Source organism: Trachypithecus francoisi, unplaced genomic scaffold (genome assembly GCF_009764315.1).
Source record: "Trachypithecus francoisi isolate TF-2019V2 unplaced genomic scaffold, Tfra_2.0 Lachesis_group13, whole genome shotgun sequence".
NCBI lineage: Eukaryota > Metazoa > Chordata > Mammalia > Primates > Cercopithecidae > Trachypithecus > Trachypithecus francoisi.
The window spans coordinates 41,342,333-41,358,521 of NW_022681458.1; the positions used below are offsets into that span (position 1 = coordinate 41,342,333).

Consider the following 16,189-nt stretch of genomic DNA (forward strand, 5'->3'; position numbering starts at 1 on the left):
CAAATAAAAACAGCTGCCCAGGTTGAAACCAACAGAGGAAGTTCTTCTCAGAATTTAAGAGTCCAACAGACTATAGCAGGCAAACCACCATGAGAGAAGACACTGAGTCACACTGCCTATCAGATTTCACTGGAATCTAATCCTACTGGATTGTCCTCTTGATAGTCAGTTTCTTCCCATCAAATCTTCAGGAGGGTTTCCCCTTCCTGATCCAACCTGATAAGATCTGGTTTCCTACCAAAGGTTGGCTTTTGCACCGTGAACATATAAAGCTCTGCATATATTTTTTTTTTTTTTGAGATGGAGTCTCTCACTGTCGCCCAGACTGCAGTGCAGTGGCGTGATCTCGGCTCACTGCAAGCTTCGTCTCCTGGGTTCATACCATTCTCTTGCCTCAGCCTCCCGAGTAGCTGGGACTACAGGTACCCACCAACATGCCTGGCTCATTTTTTTTTTTTTGTATTTTTAGTAGAGACGGGGTTTCATCGTGTTAGCCAGACACTCTGCATATCTCTTAAGGCAACACGTGCTATCTTCCAGGTCTTTCTGACAGCCCATATGCCCTTCCCTCAAAGCTCTTCAGACCAACTCATCCACAGATTACTGCCCTCAGTGTCTTAAGGCATAACTAATTTCTGTACAGCCCTTATCAGCCTGGGGCACATCATTTTGTTTGACGCACAATGACTGTATGGTGTGCATATTTTTCAGACTCCAGATTCACTGATTCATTAACTTGTTCAGGATCCTACAGCCAGACAGTAGGGAAGCTGGGACTTAGCCCACTAGGAAGAATCAATGGCAGGATGGGGAATCTCAGAGACCTGGCTCTCAAGGTTTCAGCTGGTGCCTCACAAGTAGGAGGCTTCCAGGGAATGTGACTCCACTTTCCCTTCCCTTGTTCCTCCTGTCTACCTCAAATCCTTCTTCTACCACACCACAAGAATTCCTGCCTCCCACTCCTGATGATGGCTGGGTGGGCCTGCTGAGACAGATGTGCTTTAATAGTGCTTTCCACACTATGCCCATTGTACATATAACTCCTGGCTGTAGTGTTCAGAATCTGTCTCTCCAATTCTGAATCTTATCCAAACATTTCATACCTCTGGATTGAAAAAATGAGCAACTGCTACTTCTCTATGCCAATAGGACTGACTTAATCACTCAAAAAGCTCACGGGCTTGGCTCGTACAGGATGCATCTCCTGGGAATGACATGTTCCCTAACAATGCTGTCCAAAAGAACTATAATGTGAGCACACAGGTGATGTTTAATTTTCTAGTAATTATATTTTATTTTATTATTTTTTCTTTATGTCACATGTTAACATCCACAAAGTAATCACATTTTAAAAAATAAAAAATGTGAAATTAATTTTAGTAATATATTTTGTTTAACCCACTGTATCAAAACTATTGCTGTTTCAACATGTAGTCAATATTAAAATTTGTTAAAGGAGAAATTTTACATTTTTTATATAGTCTCAAATCATGGTGTATTTTACACTTACACACATCTCAACTTGGACTAGCTGTATTTCCAGCGCCCAATAGCCACATGTAGCTAGTGGCTACAGTACTGAACAGCAGGTCTATCATCTCGCCTCTGTTCCCATCCCTCCTATCATTTCTTTCCTTTAGTGGAGATGCTATTGGCAGGGGCAGACAGTAGGGACCAGGATCATTAGAGGAGACTGACACATATCTGAAGGGAAGGCCCACATCACAAAGAAGCTTTCCTGCCATACCAGGGAGCTTAGATTTTAACCTGAAGATGCAGAAACTCTTCTGAAGGATTTTAAGCAGTGGAGTGTCGTAATCAGATTTGCCTTTCAGAAAGGCAGCAATGTGAGGAACAAACTGGAGACAGGCCAGGCAGAAGCCAGAGAGACCAGTTGTGAGGCTACTGCAATAATCCTCAAGAGAAGGGATGAGGGCCCGAACCACGGCAGTAATAAAGGTTATGATACAGGGAGAAAAGGGCAGATTCAAGAGAATCTGAAAAGACAGTCTCTATATAAAATGTAGAGGTTGAAGAAGGCAAAGAAGTTGTCTTCGGTTTTAAACTTGGTGAAGCAGATTTCATTCATTGAGATAGAAAACACAGGAGTATGCTGGATTGAAGTTGGGGAAGTGATGTTTTGAACTTGTTGAGTTAAAGATACTTGGAATACATGTCAGATAAGATTTCAAGGCTGGAGATGCAGATTTCCAATGGAATCAATGGCATATAGGTGGCAGTAGAAGAAAACAGAAGATGTGCTGCCACGGAGCAAATGTGGAGAGGGCTGAGGACTCAACTGTAGGGGATGCTACGGTTTGAGAAGAAGGGAGGACAGTAGAGAGAAGTCCAAATACACAGCAGCTGGACAAGAAAGAAAATTAGGAGAAACGGATAACTCAGAAAACAGGTGGGCAACATTTTAAGAATGTTGTGACTATCAACATTTTAGATAATGGTGGTCCATTATCTAGACAGAGGTGGTCATTAGGAGAGGACAGGAGAGTAGGGGGTTGAAGATGAAAGGAAGGTGGCGAGGTGCAGGATGTGTACGAGGACCTGAACTTCAAGGAGCTGCCTGCTAAGACCAGGAATAAGGAAACATACCCAAACCTAAAAAGAAGCGACCAAAGGCATTCATCATTTTCTGTTTTTATAAAGAATAAGACGTACGTATGTGTATAGGCTGAAAGAAAAGGAGAATTGAGACCCTGAAGAAAAGACAATGAAGCAAGATCCCCGAGGAAGCAAGAGGGATTAGTCTCAGACTGGAATAAGGGAGAGGAAGAAAAGGAGTGGGAAGAGAGCCTGCCATTTATAAGGTACACAGATCACCACTGCAAAACCATTTTTCCTTAATTAGAAACATAAATGTAATATAGCTATCCGTGAAGGCTTTCTCTTTCTTTAATAGTACTACTTATCATGTATAAAATCAAATAAATGCTGAGCATGGGAAGAAGTCACTAGAGCTCCAGACCTGTGGTCTTGGTAGATTACCAAGCCTTTCACACACCTTCAAACTACGCCTAAACATCACCTCAGGTGATACTCATCACCTGCAGAGCCACAGGGGTTGTTGACAGCTAGTAGCCTCTCTGACTTGTTGGTTTCTGTGAAGACTGATAGGTAAATATTTTCAGTGTCACCATGTGTTACCTCACAGGGTGGTATCAGAAAAAGCAGGGCCTGGGTTTCAGACACCAGATTCATCTGCCACTTATCAACTCTGCAGACTCAATCAAGTTATGTAACTTCCCTGAGCTTCAGTTTCCCTGTCCAATAAGGATATATAATCCTTACCTTCCAAGATTCCTTTGAGGTTTAAATAAGATGATAAGATGATCAATAAGTGATAACTATGATGATGATGACTGTATTCACTTTGTTCTGAATCTCTCGGAACTGGATGCTGATACTGAATTAGTACTTTGCAATAGCTAGCATCTTGATCACTAAGGTGAATTAAAGAATCAATCCTAGTGTTAGGAAGGAACCTTGAAAATCCATAAGGCCACCTAACGTTTGCATCCTTTCTTCATCTCAGTGCATATGCAGTTTCTGCCTGCAAACTGCCTGGGCTTTATACCTGCTCTACAAATTACTAGCTACTCAACCTTTCTAGGCTTCAGTTTTGCTCTTCAGTAAAACTGGAGTAACAGGAGCATGTACTTCATAGCACTGTTTCAAGAACAAAGGAGAGAATGCACATAATCAAATAAGATATTGCCTGGTATAGGCTATGCTTATTTATACATGTTTAGTGATGGGGGCCTATCACCTCCTGAAATAGCACAATCCATAATGGTGCAGCTTCCCATATACTGACCCAAAATCTGTATTCCTCAAACATTCCCATTGGCCCTAGCTTTACAGACCATGGGAGTAGTTCCACAAAATCAGAATGGGGGTTCTATATAACAGTATGTTTACACTTTTACTCAGCTCGGCTAGGTGCACTGTGCAGTGCCCCACAGATGGCTGGCTGCTTGGGAACACAATCTCGGGTGGACCTCTCATTATTTACATTACTGTGAAAGTGTCAACCTTCAGTGGCATTTCCGTAATACAGAAGGCCTTTTTGAGCATTCTAAGTGAGCTGGATGCTATCCAGGAACACACTGGTTATATTGCTTCCAAGATTTATTTTTCGCTTTGTGTCATAGTCAGTTCAGCACTTGGCACCACACGTAATTATTGCAGGTATCTATATATCCTTTAGGTTCCATTATTGAACACTGCAGCCCACCAATGCTCAGAAGGCTCCTAGCTGCGTTCAACTCAGAAGCAGAAGTCCTGTAAGAGTGCTGATGTAAAGCCAACAAATTGGCCCTGGAATTCACTCACATCACTCTTCCCTCATTCTTATATTCCCAATAACACTGAAATCTTATCCAAATCTTTTCAGTAATCACCTCAAACTACTGTCATTCTAAGAAGATCCCCTCCACTCTCCAACAGAAGATTTTTTTCCCTTCTGTGCTCTGTTAGACCTTTGTTTCTGGGATACATCTGTTATTTTTCCTGCTAGGCTATAAACTCCTTCCCAGCAGAAACAGTGCCTTGTACAAAATTCTTACTAAAGAATTAAATTTGGTCCTGAATACAATGGGATGTGGTAGACTCTTCCCTACATCACCTTTCACCCTCAGATACGTGCCCAGATGTATTTTTTTTAATCTACAAGGATGCTTTTAAATGAAAAACTTGAGCAGCCTGCAATAAATACAGTCTGAAATTTTAGAGCCAATTAGCTGAACTTTTATATAACTGATAACTTTAGCCTAATTGTTTGACGTATAAAATACTGGCATAAAGCCTGAATGCTTTTTTTGCTCAGTACTGGGGCCCATCACTCCACCTTAAAATAACTACAGGCTTCTTAATTCCAACTCACAACTGCCAGACTCCATCATTATCCCAACTCTGGGAAATGCCGAGTCCTCAGAATTCTCACAGCTGATGAATGGAGAAGCTGATTAGAACCACTGAAGAAAAATGGGGAAAAAAACCCTTGACAGACGCCTCCTTCAAATGCCTGTCCCTTTTATCCAATGTCAACATGAATTTCTAAGTTAACAAATATTTACTGAGGTCATGACTATGTGTCAGGCTGTGAGTTAGGCTCTGAGGACCCAATGGTGAACAGTACAGAGTCAATATCAAAGCCCATCATTTTAAAAAAATCATTCTTACATTTATTCATTTTATGGGTGTATTTATCAAGTGCTTCCTATGGCCAGGGCCTGTAGACAGAATAAAAGGCACATCAATGCCCTGAAGGAACTTGCTATCTAGTTGAGAAAGCAAGAATGAAGCATGAAACAGCGTAAAAAAGGATCCGATGGTCTAGAGGAACTATGCAAACAAAAGGGCAGAAAGAACCAATGAGAGTAACATGATCAGGGCAGGCTGACTTGAAGAATGTGGTTAGGTCAGAGTGAAAAAGAAAAGAGACATTCTAAAAGGCAGGGCATGAACAAAAAAAGGACACAAGAAAATGAGCATGTCATCTTAGAAGGGCAGTGAGATCCAACTAGTAGAAACAGAAGGTTCATGTTGGAAAGAAGTAGAAAAATAATTTGGTAAGTTAATTTGGGGCAAGACTGTGAGATACACTGAAACCAAGTTGAGAGGATGAGCAATGGGGGAGGCCACGGAAAGTATTTGCACTATGGTGCAATACTAAACAATGCTAAAGTATTGTTCCCATGAAACAATCCTTGGAGAAGAGTTCTGAGGGAAGAGTTTTAGGAAGGTTGATATGGTGGAAGTGCGTAGAATGGGGAAAACTCAATTACAGAGAGACCAAGATGTAGACTATAATCATCCTAGAAACAGTGATGGCTGACGGCCTCCTATCCGATTGGGGAGAGTGAAGAATGAAAAGCTCACGGGCTTGGCTTGTACAGCATGCATCTCCTGGGAATGAGATGTCCCCTAACAATGCTGTCCAGGGGTGGCTCAGAGAAACCATTAAAAAGGAAGAGTTAACAGGACCTGACACACAGTTTCACAGAGGCAGTGAGAGAGAGAAGAGTCAGCAATGGTTCCTACATCTCCAGTCTGGGTGATGAAGAGAATGCTAAACAGATGAAGAAGGGAAAGTCTTTTCATCATAAAAGGAACAAGTTTAGAGAGAATAAGAAAAGTTTTTTATCAAGCATGTAGTCTTTAGCTTGACAGCAGGACATCCACCATAAAAAGTCTATTAATTAAGCAAGCAGATAAATACGAATGGAGTTTGGATCAGTACTAGAGACAAAGATTTGTATGATGTAAGGAAGGATAACATCACATTTTAAAATTTTGTATTAGAAAATAAAAACACTAGCTATTAAACAAAAATAATAAAAAATTATATAAGTTGTAGAGAGAAATATATCTTCATAAAACTATTTTTCTCAGCTATGATACTTAGGGGATCCTACCCATTACCACAACACTGAAGGAATAAGCTTCTGCAGAAATTCAGCATATGGCCTATTTACATAACAAGCATCACAACTCCAAATTAGCCATTTTGATGTGTCAAAGAAATAACACCTTCATAGCAAGACTACTTCAAAAAAGGGAAGAAAAAAGAAAGGTTTGTTTTTCTTCTATAATTATATTTACTGGGTTTTTAACTGTTTGTAACATGAAAATCTTATTTTAATTGTGTGATTACACTTAAAGGCAAAACAGTGATGAAATGGATTAGTTGAATGTTGCACACCCATTCAGAGATCAATAAACAGACCCAATCACTTAAATCTGTCCATATGAGACATTTACTCTCATGTCCTGTGTCATGCTTGTAAAATCTACTCTTCTGTGCACAGAAATTATAACAAACATATGATTTAATTATTACAGTCAAATGACAGTAAAAGTGCTACAGAAGATGGCTAGGAAAGAAGTACTACGAAGCAGTGATGAAGCAGCACCTGTCAAGTGCACATAAAACACACTCCACTCTTGTCATACAGTGGGACAGGTGGTAGCAGCTTAGATCTTACGAAGAGCAACCTCAACTTTTTCCATCCTATCCAAACTGTAACTAGAAGTTTTTGTCCTGGCTTACTTCACAAAACGCTGATTAAAACGGTATAAAGTAATAGAATGAAGACCACCTATGCTCTTTCAACACACAACCATTCACGAATATTCACTGTGACTGATAGCACAATTCTGATCGCAGACTCAGAAGCTGACAAAAATTAGGACCCAAAGTGAGATATTTCTAAAGCTTAACTTCTGATGTAAAAGCTTACCATTTAACGCGTCCATAAAATACTTCAGATTGGCATGCAATCAAAGACTGCAACGGTGTGGCCTAAGTATTTTCTTTCCCTGATCCTTACTGGTGTGGCAGAGCAGCTTCACAAGCCCACAGATACCTCTTTCCACAATGGCCTCGTGAAAATCAGTGCATGCAGAGAAACTATTTACTGAAGACTTTCATTAGGGGGCTCCCTAAAACAAAATGAATACAAAAGGAGTCTTGATCATTTTGCCTGTCTAAATGAGCACATTAAACTAAGTTGATTCTTAGAAAATCATTTAATATTTTCAGGGACTAAAGAAAGAAAATTGCCAATTAATACAGTCTTTTCCCAGATGTTCAGTTTTTACTAACGTCTTTAGCTATTCTCTGCATTCAAGTGATTGTATTTTTATGCAAATTATCTTTTGGGGCTAGTCTCTAGTTTGTGTGTCTGTGTGTGTGTATTTAAAGCCACACAGATACAGAATTTGACATGTTTTCTGCCACACAGATACAGAATTTGACATGTTTTCTGTTCTGCTGCTCCATACAATAGGTTTTAACACAGCTTGAGCTTATTCCAAAACTCTAATTAGAAACGGCAGTATTTGCCTTGTCCAAATAGAAAACCATTCCCAAAGTTGATTTTTCCCCAGTTAAAATTCAACAAAGAATATCATACACAGATATTTTTAAACACGACAGTTACTAGATAAAACTGCCCTAACAACACATTGCTTTCTGGTTAAGCAACACAATTTCATGAGGCCTACCAACTTTATCCAGACGGCCACTCTATTTTCAGGGTATCTTTCAAAATAATTGGTTATATTACTTGAAGTATTTTTTCTTTATTCAGAATGAAGAGATTTCTGACTTCCTGTCCTTTTCCCTGCCATATTACATACATCTGCTTAAACTCTGGAAAACAGTACCAATCAAAGTGGTGATGAATCCTTCCTTTAAGACAAACTAAAACGATGTTAAAAAGGTTACACGACCTTACTCTTTCAAGTACTGGTATAAAACCACTTTCTCTAAACAGGTTCTAAAATTTCAGAGTTGTTTGTCTTAAAGTCTGTCGGCTTGTGAGGGGGCTGGTACATATTTTAATATTCAAATTAAAAAAATAAGCAAAGAGACTGTGTTTGAAGTTCAAGGGTTTTCACTAGTTCTCAAGCTACAAACCCTGTAATACAAAAGAAAACGTACAGAAAGAATCTTTCACGAAAGTGTCAGGTCTCCAAAACCCTGACATCTGCTAAAACCAGGATTGACGGGGGATGAGAAGCTCGTGAAGTTCACAAACACACCAACCCCGCGGGAACGCGAAACCTCCACTCGCAAAGACGCGACGCTTCCGCCGCATCCCCGCGCAGGTGAAGACTCGGCCCTTCAGCCCCGCGTGTGCGGCAGCGTGATATTCCGAGTGCGCCGGAGTCCAGCGGGAACGCCTCCCACGACACCCCCATCTCCCGCTCGGGTCCGCTGCCTGCGGACTCCGGGGTCCCCCCGCCCAGATGCGGCGGCGCGACCGCTTCATCCCGCGGCCAGGGCGCTAGGCGTCTGCTCCCGCCACCCCCATCCGCCCCCGCGCAGCGCGGACGCCGACGCATCCAGCTCCCGCTGGGCGCCAGTGGCGGGGGGTTCCTTGGGGCCGCGGCCCCCGCACCCGGCTGGGATCCGAGGGCGGGGTGGTCCCAGCTGACGTGGGCTTTGCGGCTCCGGGCCAAAGAGCGTCTTGGGGGGCGGTGGGTCTCCCTCCGGCTTGGGAGGGGACGGGAGCGCCCAAGCGAGAGGAGGGCAGGCGAGGAACCGCGGCCGCGGGCGATTCAGATCCGGGGCGGGCGGGTCCACGTCGGAGCGCGGCGGCCACACGCTCGCCCGGGGAGCGCCACTGTGCGTCCCAGCCGGCGCCTCCTCCCGCTCGCCCGCGCGGGCCGGAGAAAGGAAGGACGGCGACCTTCGCGTCCGGTCCGCGCCACCAGCCCGCGTCGGCGCCGAGCGCGGGCCACACCCAGCGCTCCGGGAGGCTGCGGAGGCTGGGCGGCCGGGCTGCGAACGCCCGGCCCGGCCGAGTCTCCGTCCCGGCGGCGCAGGCCCCGCCGCGTCCGCCCGCGCCGTGCATCCCCAGCCGGCCCGGCGTGGAGGGGGTCCCGGGCGACGGCGGCCGGGGGTCCCGGGCTTACCTCTGCCGAGCGCCGGCCGCTCCGTCCCGGGCCGGGGCCCCGGGGCGCGGTCGCCAGGGGAGGCGCCGCGGCAGTGGCGGCCCCTGGGGCTCGGAGGGCGGGCCGAGCGGGAGCCGCTGCCTGGGCCGCGCGCCGTCCGGAGCTCGCCCCGCGCTGCCGGCGCTCGCAGCGGAGGGCGCAGCCAGCTCGGCCCCCAGACTGGATTCCTTCACTGACACAACTCCGGCTCGGCCGCCCCACGCAGGGACACTCCCGCCCCTTGCAGGTTGCCCCCGCCCGCCGGCCCGCCCGCCCTCCCCTCGGTGTCACTCACCAGGCGCACACACCCCAGCCGGCGCCCCTCGCTCCCGCTCGCACACACAGCGCTGCTCACGCCTCTCTCGGGTTTTGTATCCGCTCACACGCACGTTCTGACACAGATCCCGTCCCTCCACACGCCCTCCCTAGCTCCTTTCCCACCCCACTTTCTAGAAGAATCCCCGTACAGCTTCCGCACTTTGCTTGCGTGCTCCACAACGACCTCCTTGCCTTTCCCCAAACCTCCACTTCACTGAAACTCCCCGTTTTTGAAAGATTTTGTCACAATCCGCACGTGTTGCAGGAGAATCATCTCCTACCCGAGAAAATGAACTTTGCTCCCCCAGCACTGTCTGCAAATACGAGATGTTTCACCATTTAGAAGGTAGTAATGCTTTCTGGAAAGGATCCAAGCTCAAAATGTAAACAAAGATAGCCCATTCGAAAATGACCTGAAAAATCAGGCGCGGAAAAAGTGCTGGGGCTCGGGTCGGCCCTTGGAAACCCGGCCAACCCGGGGTGTTCCGCTTCCTCCTCTGCGCTGCGGCTCTGCACACTGGGCTCCAAACGTGTGTGTAATAACCAAGTTACACATGGGTACCGTGGGCTTCAGCCTTGGGTTTCTGCCTGGGAGTACAGTAGTCGGGAGAGTAAAAGCAGTTTCTCAATCATTATTCATGATGGAAGCACTTTAGATAACTTATACTCCTTTTCCAGAGGCAGTAGAGTGAAATGCAGGCAGCTCTCCAATTCAGTTTGTTTGTTTGTTTATTTAGAAGGGTGACTTCTTAACTTCCTTTTTTTTTTTTTTTTTTTTTTTTTGGCAATACCAATAACTGTTTCTGAGCGGCAACTTGGCTGTCAAGCTCCTTACAGATATCAGACCAGGGTCGGTTATGCCTCTCGAGCTCCACACTCTAATGGGCCTCTGAGTGCACTGCAGAAGTGTACATTATCCAATGTTCAGGAATTCATAATTTGAAATAAAATTCAAACACCTTTCGGATAAAGTTCAAATCTGCTAACATAATGTGGCCCTGTTGACAACGCACTGCTGAAATAGAGGAGCTAAAAGGAAAGGAACTTTTCTTGTGTGACTTGGAGTGGTGATTCTTGCTACCTTATTGTCACCTTCGATTGGTGTGTGGATCATATAATTTATTTAACAGACATTAGCAAGTGCTTTATAAGTACTAGCTCATTTAATCCTTCAAAGAACCACATCGGGTTATTTTTGTCCTGTTTTACAGATAAAGAAACTGAAGGCTGGGCCCAGTGGCTCACACCTGTAATCCCAGCACTTTCGAAGGCTGAGCTGGGCAAATCTCTTGAGTCCTGGAGTTCAAGACCAGCCTGGGACCATAGTGAAACCCCATCTCTACCAAAACAAACAAATAATAATAATTGGCCGGGCATGGTGGTGCACGCCTGTAGTCCCAGCTACTTAGGAGGCTGAGGTGGGAGGACCACCTGAGCCGAGGAGGCTGAGGTTGCAGTGAGCCAGGATCACACCCCTGCGCTGTGGTGTGGGCAACAAAGCCAGAGCCTTTAAAAGAAAAGAAAGAAAGAAACTGAGGCACAGAGAGGTGAAATAAGTTGCCTAAGTTTTTAGCTAGTAAGTGGTAAAGGAAGAATTTGAACCTAGACCTTTGAACCCCGCCCGTGCTACAGAGAGGAAAGCTTGCTTCTGGAAGCCATACCACACATAAAGAACAAACATCCTATTGCTTATTAGATTTAGGTGTAATAAGTAACTTGTAACCATTTGACTTGAAATTTGATGCACTTCTTGGTCCTCTGGCTAAATAATTTATTTATGTTTTTGAGAGGTTTCCTCCATAATTAGAATTCCAAAATTAATAATAAACGACACTTTTCCTAGGAAGGGCTTTGGAAGAAACATTGAACTCAAGTCTTCATTCTTTTCTTACACCACTTCATAATCTTCCCATGACTCCAAATCTAACTTGCTTAGTGAAGTCTGACAGAAGAAAATGCTTTCAAAAACTGAATATGACCAGAGGGAAGAAAGGGTTTTAAGAAGACCATATACGGCCTTGATAATCGAAGGCTGCTTCTTACTAAGTACTGTAGGTAGGAGCTATAAGAATAAATGCTGTATGTGTTGAGAGCAAAGATGTTAAAGCAGTGAATCAATGATAAAACAAACAGAGACTAGGCGGCTAGGAGTAACCACTGTACCACAGACTAGGCTAAAAGTAATTCTCTACTGGGAGTGGAGGCCTAGCCCGTGAAAAGACAAGTATAGAATAACTTCGAAGAAAACAATTATATCTTTCAAGAGTTAGCTAAGGGACCCAGCCAAAAAAAAAAAAAAATCTGAGTTTTAAAAGTTTTACAGACAGTGTATTTCAAATGAAACTTAAACCTTTTGCTGTTCAAATTAATTTCTTCTGGAAATAATAAGAACTTCTGTTAGAGAGGATTTAATATGCTTATTGAAACATGTAAAAGCTTCTTGCACATCATATAACTAACAAAGCATTATTTTTCTGAGTTAGGCATAAATGGAGATATAAAAATCTGAAGAAATAAAATATGAATAAGATGTATGTTGGTGTCCTCACCAGATGGTGAAAGTTTATTTGAAAAATCACATTGTTTAACATCTTGATCTGTGTAATGCTAGTTTGACTGTATTGTTCAAAATGATTCTCTGTGATTACAATCCAGAAATTGAATCTCATTTTACTATTTTCTAAACTAAATAGAAAGGTGAAGGTCTTTTCTTAAGCGAACAAAACAAGAACCATAAGAGCAGATGTTTTCTGAGGGGTGAACAAAGGATGTTCGTTTCTATTTTTTAACATTTCCATATAGGTATTTTTAATCTGTGCATACTGCTTTCCTCCACATTGTCACCTACATTCTTTATTCCGAGTGCCTAATTGTAAGCCTGGAGAAACAATGCCATATTCTTCAATAAAGCTGACTCTTTTCTTGCAGTATTGATTTCTGCAAAATGCCATATTCCCTGCTTGCCACCCCTGGATTGTACCAGGCTCCTGATTCTCTAGTCATGATCATTCAGAGCAGGGCTCACATTCGTGGATATAGCTCAGATCCTGGAAACCTGTTTTAGGCTATGATCAATTGTGACTCTATTAAGATTTTGATATCTGAATAAGTAGTGGGGACAGAGAGGAATTTTAATTGCTAGGCTCCAGATCACTAGGCAAGATTCATATTTATTGGGGAGGGCATCTACCATCTAGGATCTTGGACTTTGTGTGCAGTGACTGAATGGAATCTGGGTTATCTCCCCTAGGGAGGGGATGAATATGTGTTCTGTGTTTGTTAGTGTGCAATCCAGTAGGGCTGCTCACAAATATTCCAGCCCTGCTGCCTTCGAAGCACATGATGAGATTGCATTTCCCCACCTGACTATAGTATAGCCCTGCGAGTTGCTTCAGCCAATGAAAGGTGGCTGGAAGTGAGGAGTATCACTTTGGGTCAGTCACCACATTCTCTTTTCTTCCTAGTGCTGCAACATCAAGGTGCATGGTGGTGACTGCTTCATCAGACTGGAGTGAATGACAACAATGAGCAATGCCATCCCTGCTGAGCATTAGTGGACATGTAGTATGATCAAGAAATAAACCTTTGTTGTTCTAAGCAACTGATATTTGATGGTTGTTTGTTTCTGCAGTGTAATCTAGCCTATTCTGATTAAAAATAGGAAGGAAGAAAGAAACAGATAATTGCAGGGTACACCTTGGCAGAATATGGCTAATTATTCCCTTTCCTCCTCAGCGCACAATAAATTCACATTTCCTAGCTTCCCAAATTGTTAGGTGAAGCCAGGGACTGAATTCTGGCCAGTGGAATGTAGGTGAAAGTGTTGTACTCCCCTTTCAGGCCTCCTCCATGGAAAGCCTCCCACATGATCTCTCTTTCCCATCTGCCATGTGGAAACTAAGGACCCTGAGACTTCAAAGCAGAAGTCAGCAAACTTTTTCTGTAAAGGGCCAAATAGTAAATATTTTAGCCTTTGTGGATCATATAGTCTCTATCACAATTGCTCAACTCTGCTGTTTTATGGAAAGCAGCCATAGGCACTATGTAAACAAATAGGCGTGACTATGTTCCAATAATACTTTATTTATAAAAACAGGCAGTGGGCTGCATGTGACCTGTGGGTTGTAATTTGCTGACCCCTTATCAAGAGGAGTGTAGAGCTAGGATGGAAGGAGCCTGGGTCTGTGAGTCACCCTGTCACTACTTCTTATAGACACTCACAAACACCTGATATTAAAACATTTAATATAAACATTTAATATACCTGTGTCTGCTTGTTGAACACCCACAGTTGTTATCTGAACACCCACAATTGTTATCTGAGTAAAAAAAAAAAAAATCCTTCTGTTGAATGAAGCATGACTAATACAGTGTCTTAGCTCATATTCCAGAAAAATTCCAGATGAATTAATAATCTAAACATAAAAAACTGTAAAAGACTAAAAGAAAATATAGGAGACTTTTACAATATTGGTTATCTTTATAATTACTAATTAGAAATATCATGAAAAAATTTCAGAAACTATAACAGAAAAAAATTAAACAGATAAGACTACAAAAAATTTTAACATTTCTATCAAATGAAGGGTACCATAAAAAATGTTACCTAAGGGGAGAAAATATACGCAACATGTATACACAACAGGAAAGGGTTAATATGAGTAATACAGACAGCTTCTTGAAAGCAATATGAAAAGAGAAAAAAGAGAAGAAGCAAAATAAGAAAATGGACAAAGAAAATAGACAATTCTCAAAAGAAGGACTATGTGCTAGTAAGCATCTGAAAACATACCCAATCTCATCAATGATCATAGCATAAATAAAAACAAGATAGCGGCCGGGCGCGGTGGCTCAAGCCTGTAATCCCAGCACTTTGGGAGGCCGAGACGGGCGGATCATGAGGTCAGGAGATCGAGACCCTCCTGGCTAATACAGTGAAACCCCGTCTCTACTAAAAATACAAAAACTAGCCGGGCGAGGTGGCGGGCGCCTGTAGTCCCAGCTACTCGGGAGGCTGAGGCAGGAGAATGGCGTAAACCCGGGAGGCGGAGCTTGCAGTGAGCTGAGATCCGGCCACTGCACTCCAGCCTGGGCGACAGAGCGAGACTCCGCCTCAAAAAAAAAAAAAAAAAAAAAAACAAGATAGCATCTATTGTTTGTCAGATTGGCAAAAATATATTTTACTATCAGGTGTTTGTGTCTATAAGAAATAGGAACTTTCATACTTAGCTGACTGGAGCATGAATTAATACACATTTTTGGAAAGTAATTTGCAGTACCTATAGATATTAAAAATGCATGTATCCTTTAACCACACTTTTCCACTACAAGTGATTTCATCTACAGAAATATTAAATGTGCAAAAATATATTTACAGATATGTCGATTGTAATATTATTTGTAAGGGCCAAAAGAATTTCAACCACGTTCCACTTTTATAAATAGAGGAATGGTTCATCTATTTCTCTATTTGGGCACATCTACACTGTAGAAAAATAAATAGTTGTTTAAAAATGAGGGAGCTATGTATGTGTTGACATGGAAGAGTGTCCATGATATATTTTTGAGTGATAAGAGCAAGTCAGAACACTGTGTACAGTATGAACTCTAAACAGCCGGGGGGCAGGGTGGGAAGGATGGAAATTCTTGTCTCTTGAAGGATACTCACGCTGTTGATCCTGGTAACCCTTTGACCCTTAGGGTGATGGTGAAAGGGGTGAAACTTGCCCTTTTAACTTTGTGCACATTTTTATCATTATAATTTTTTTAAAAGTAAAAAGATGGAAGGCAACAGAAACTAAAAGAAAAACCTATCGTGGACACTGGCCAACGCCAAGCAGTTGAGGGGAGGGATGGGTGGCCAGAGAAACAAAGACTTGTTGAAGACCTGCGGAGGCAAATCCAAAGGAATGACTCACTCCCTTGGTGTTCTGGTGCAGCAGCTCAAGTTGTTATGACCTGAGACCAGGGCTCTGCTTGGAAATTTTCCAGAAAAGATGAAGACTTGGGTTGAGAAGAGAAAGTATAACCTTGCTGGCCTGAGGGTAAAACATGTTGGAAAGAAGAAACCCAAACAATGCACTTTGGCTGAACTTGTTCAGTCTATACAGGAGCTAAATATTAGGTTATCTTTTCGTTGTTTCAGGCATTTTTTGTGTTCAAACCTTCTCTCCTCAGAAGAGTTGCCTGAAATGAACATGTACCTAATAGAGGGAGTTTTTGTTTGTTTGTTTTAAAGGTTTCATATCACTGTGTATTCTAGGAAGATAATTTTAGGTTTAGATTGTGCCAACAGAAAGACAAATGGAACCAGTGTGTATTCTAAGTGAATAGGCTATCACTCATTCAGGATGCATGCATTTGTTCTCTGATGTATACAGATGATCCTTGAGCAACATGGATTTGAACTGTGTGG

At 42.9% G+C, this 16,189-nt stretch overlaps 1 protein-coding gene across 6 annotated transcripts in view; it reads right to left on the reverse strand.

Moving 5' to 3' along the window:
• The window catches only part of SPATS2L (spermatogenesis associated serine rich 2 like), a 177,946-nt gene extending 167,584 nt beyond the window's left edge, over positions 1-10,362 (reverse strand). For 2 of the 6 annotated variants that reach the window (XM_033232047.1, XM_033232042.1), the window contains exon 1: positions 9,752-10,197. Coding sequence is in view for 2 of the 6 variants with exons in the window: in XM_033232041.1 (XP_033087932.1) it covers positions 7,257-7,259 (3 nt within the window). In the remaining 4 variants the exon portion in view is untranslated. Of the gene's footprint in view, positions 1-7,256; positions 7,277-9,438; positions 9,715-9,751 lie in introns of those variants that run through there. The other 4 variants (XM_033232043.1, XM_033232041.1, XM_033232046.1 and 1 more) reach the window with 4 other exon arrangements.
• Positions 10,363-16,189: the final 5,827 nt, after the last annotated feature.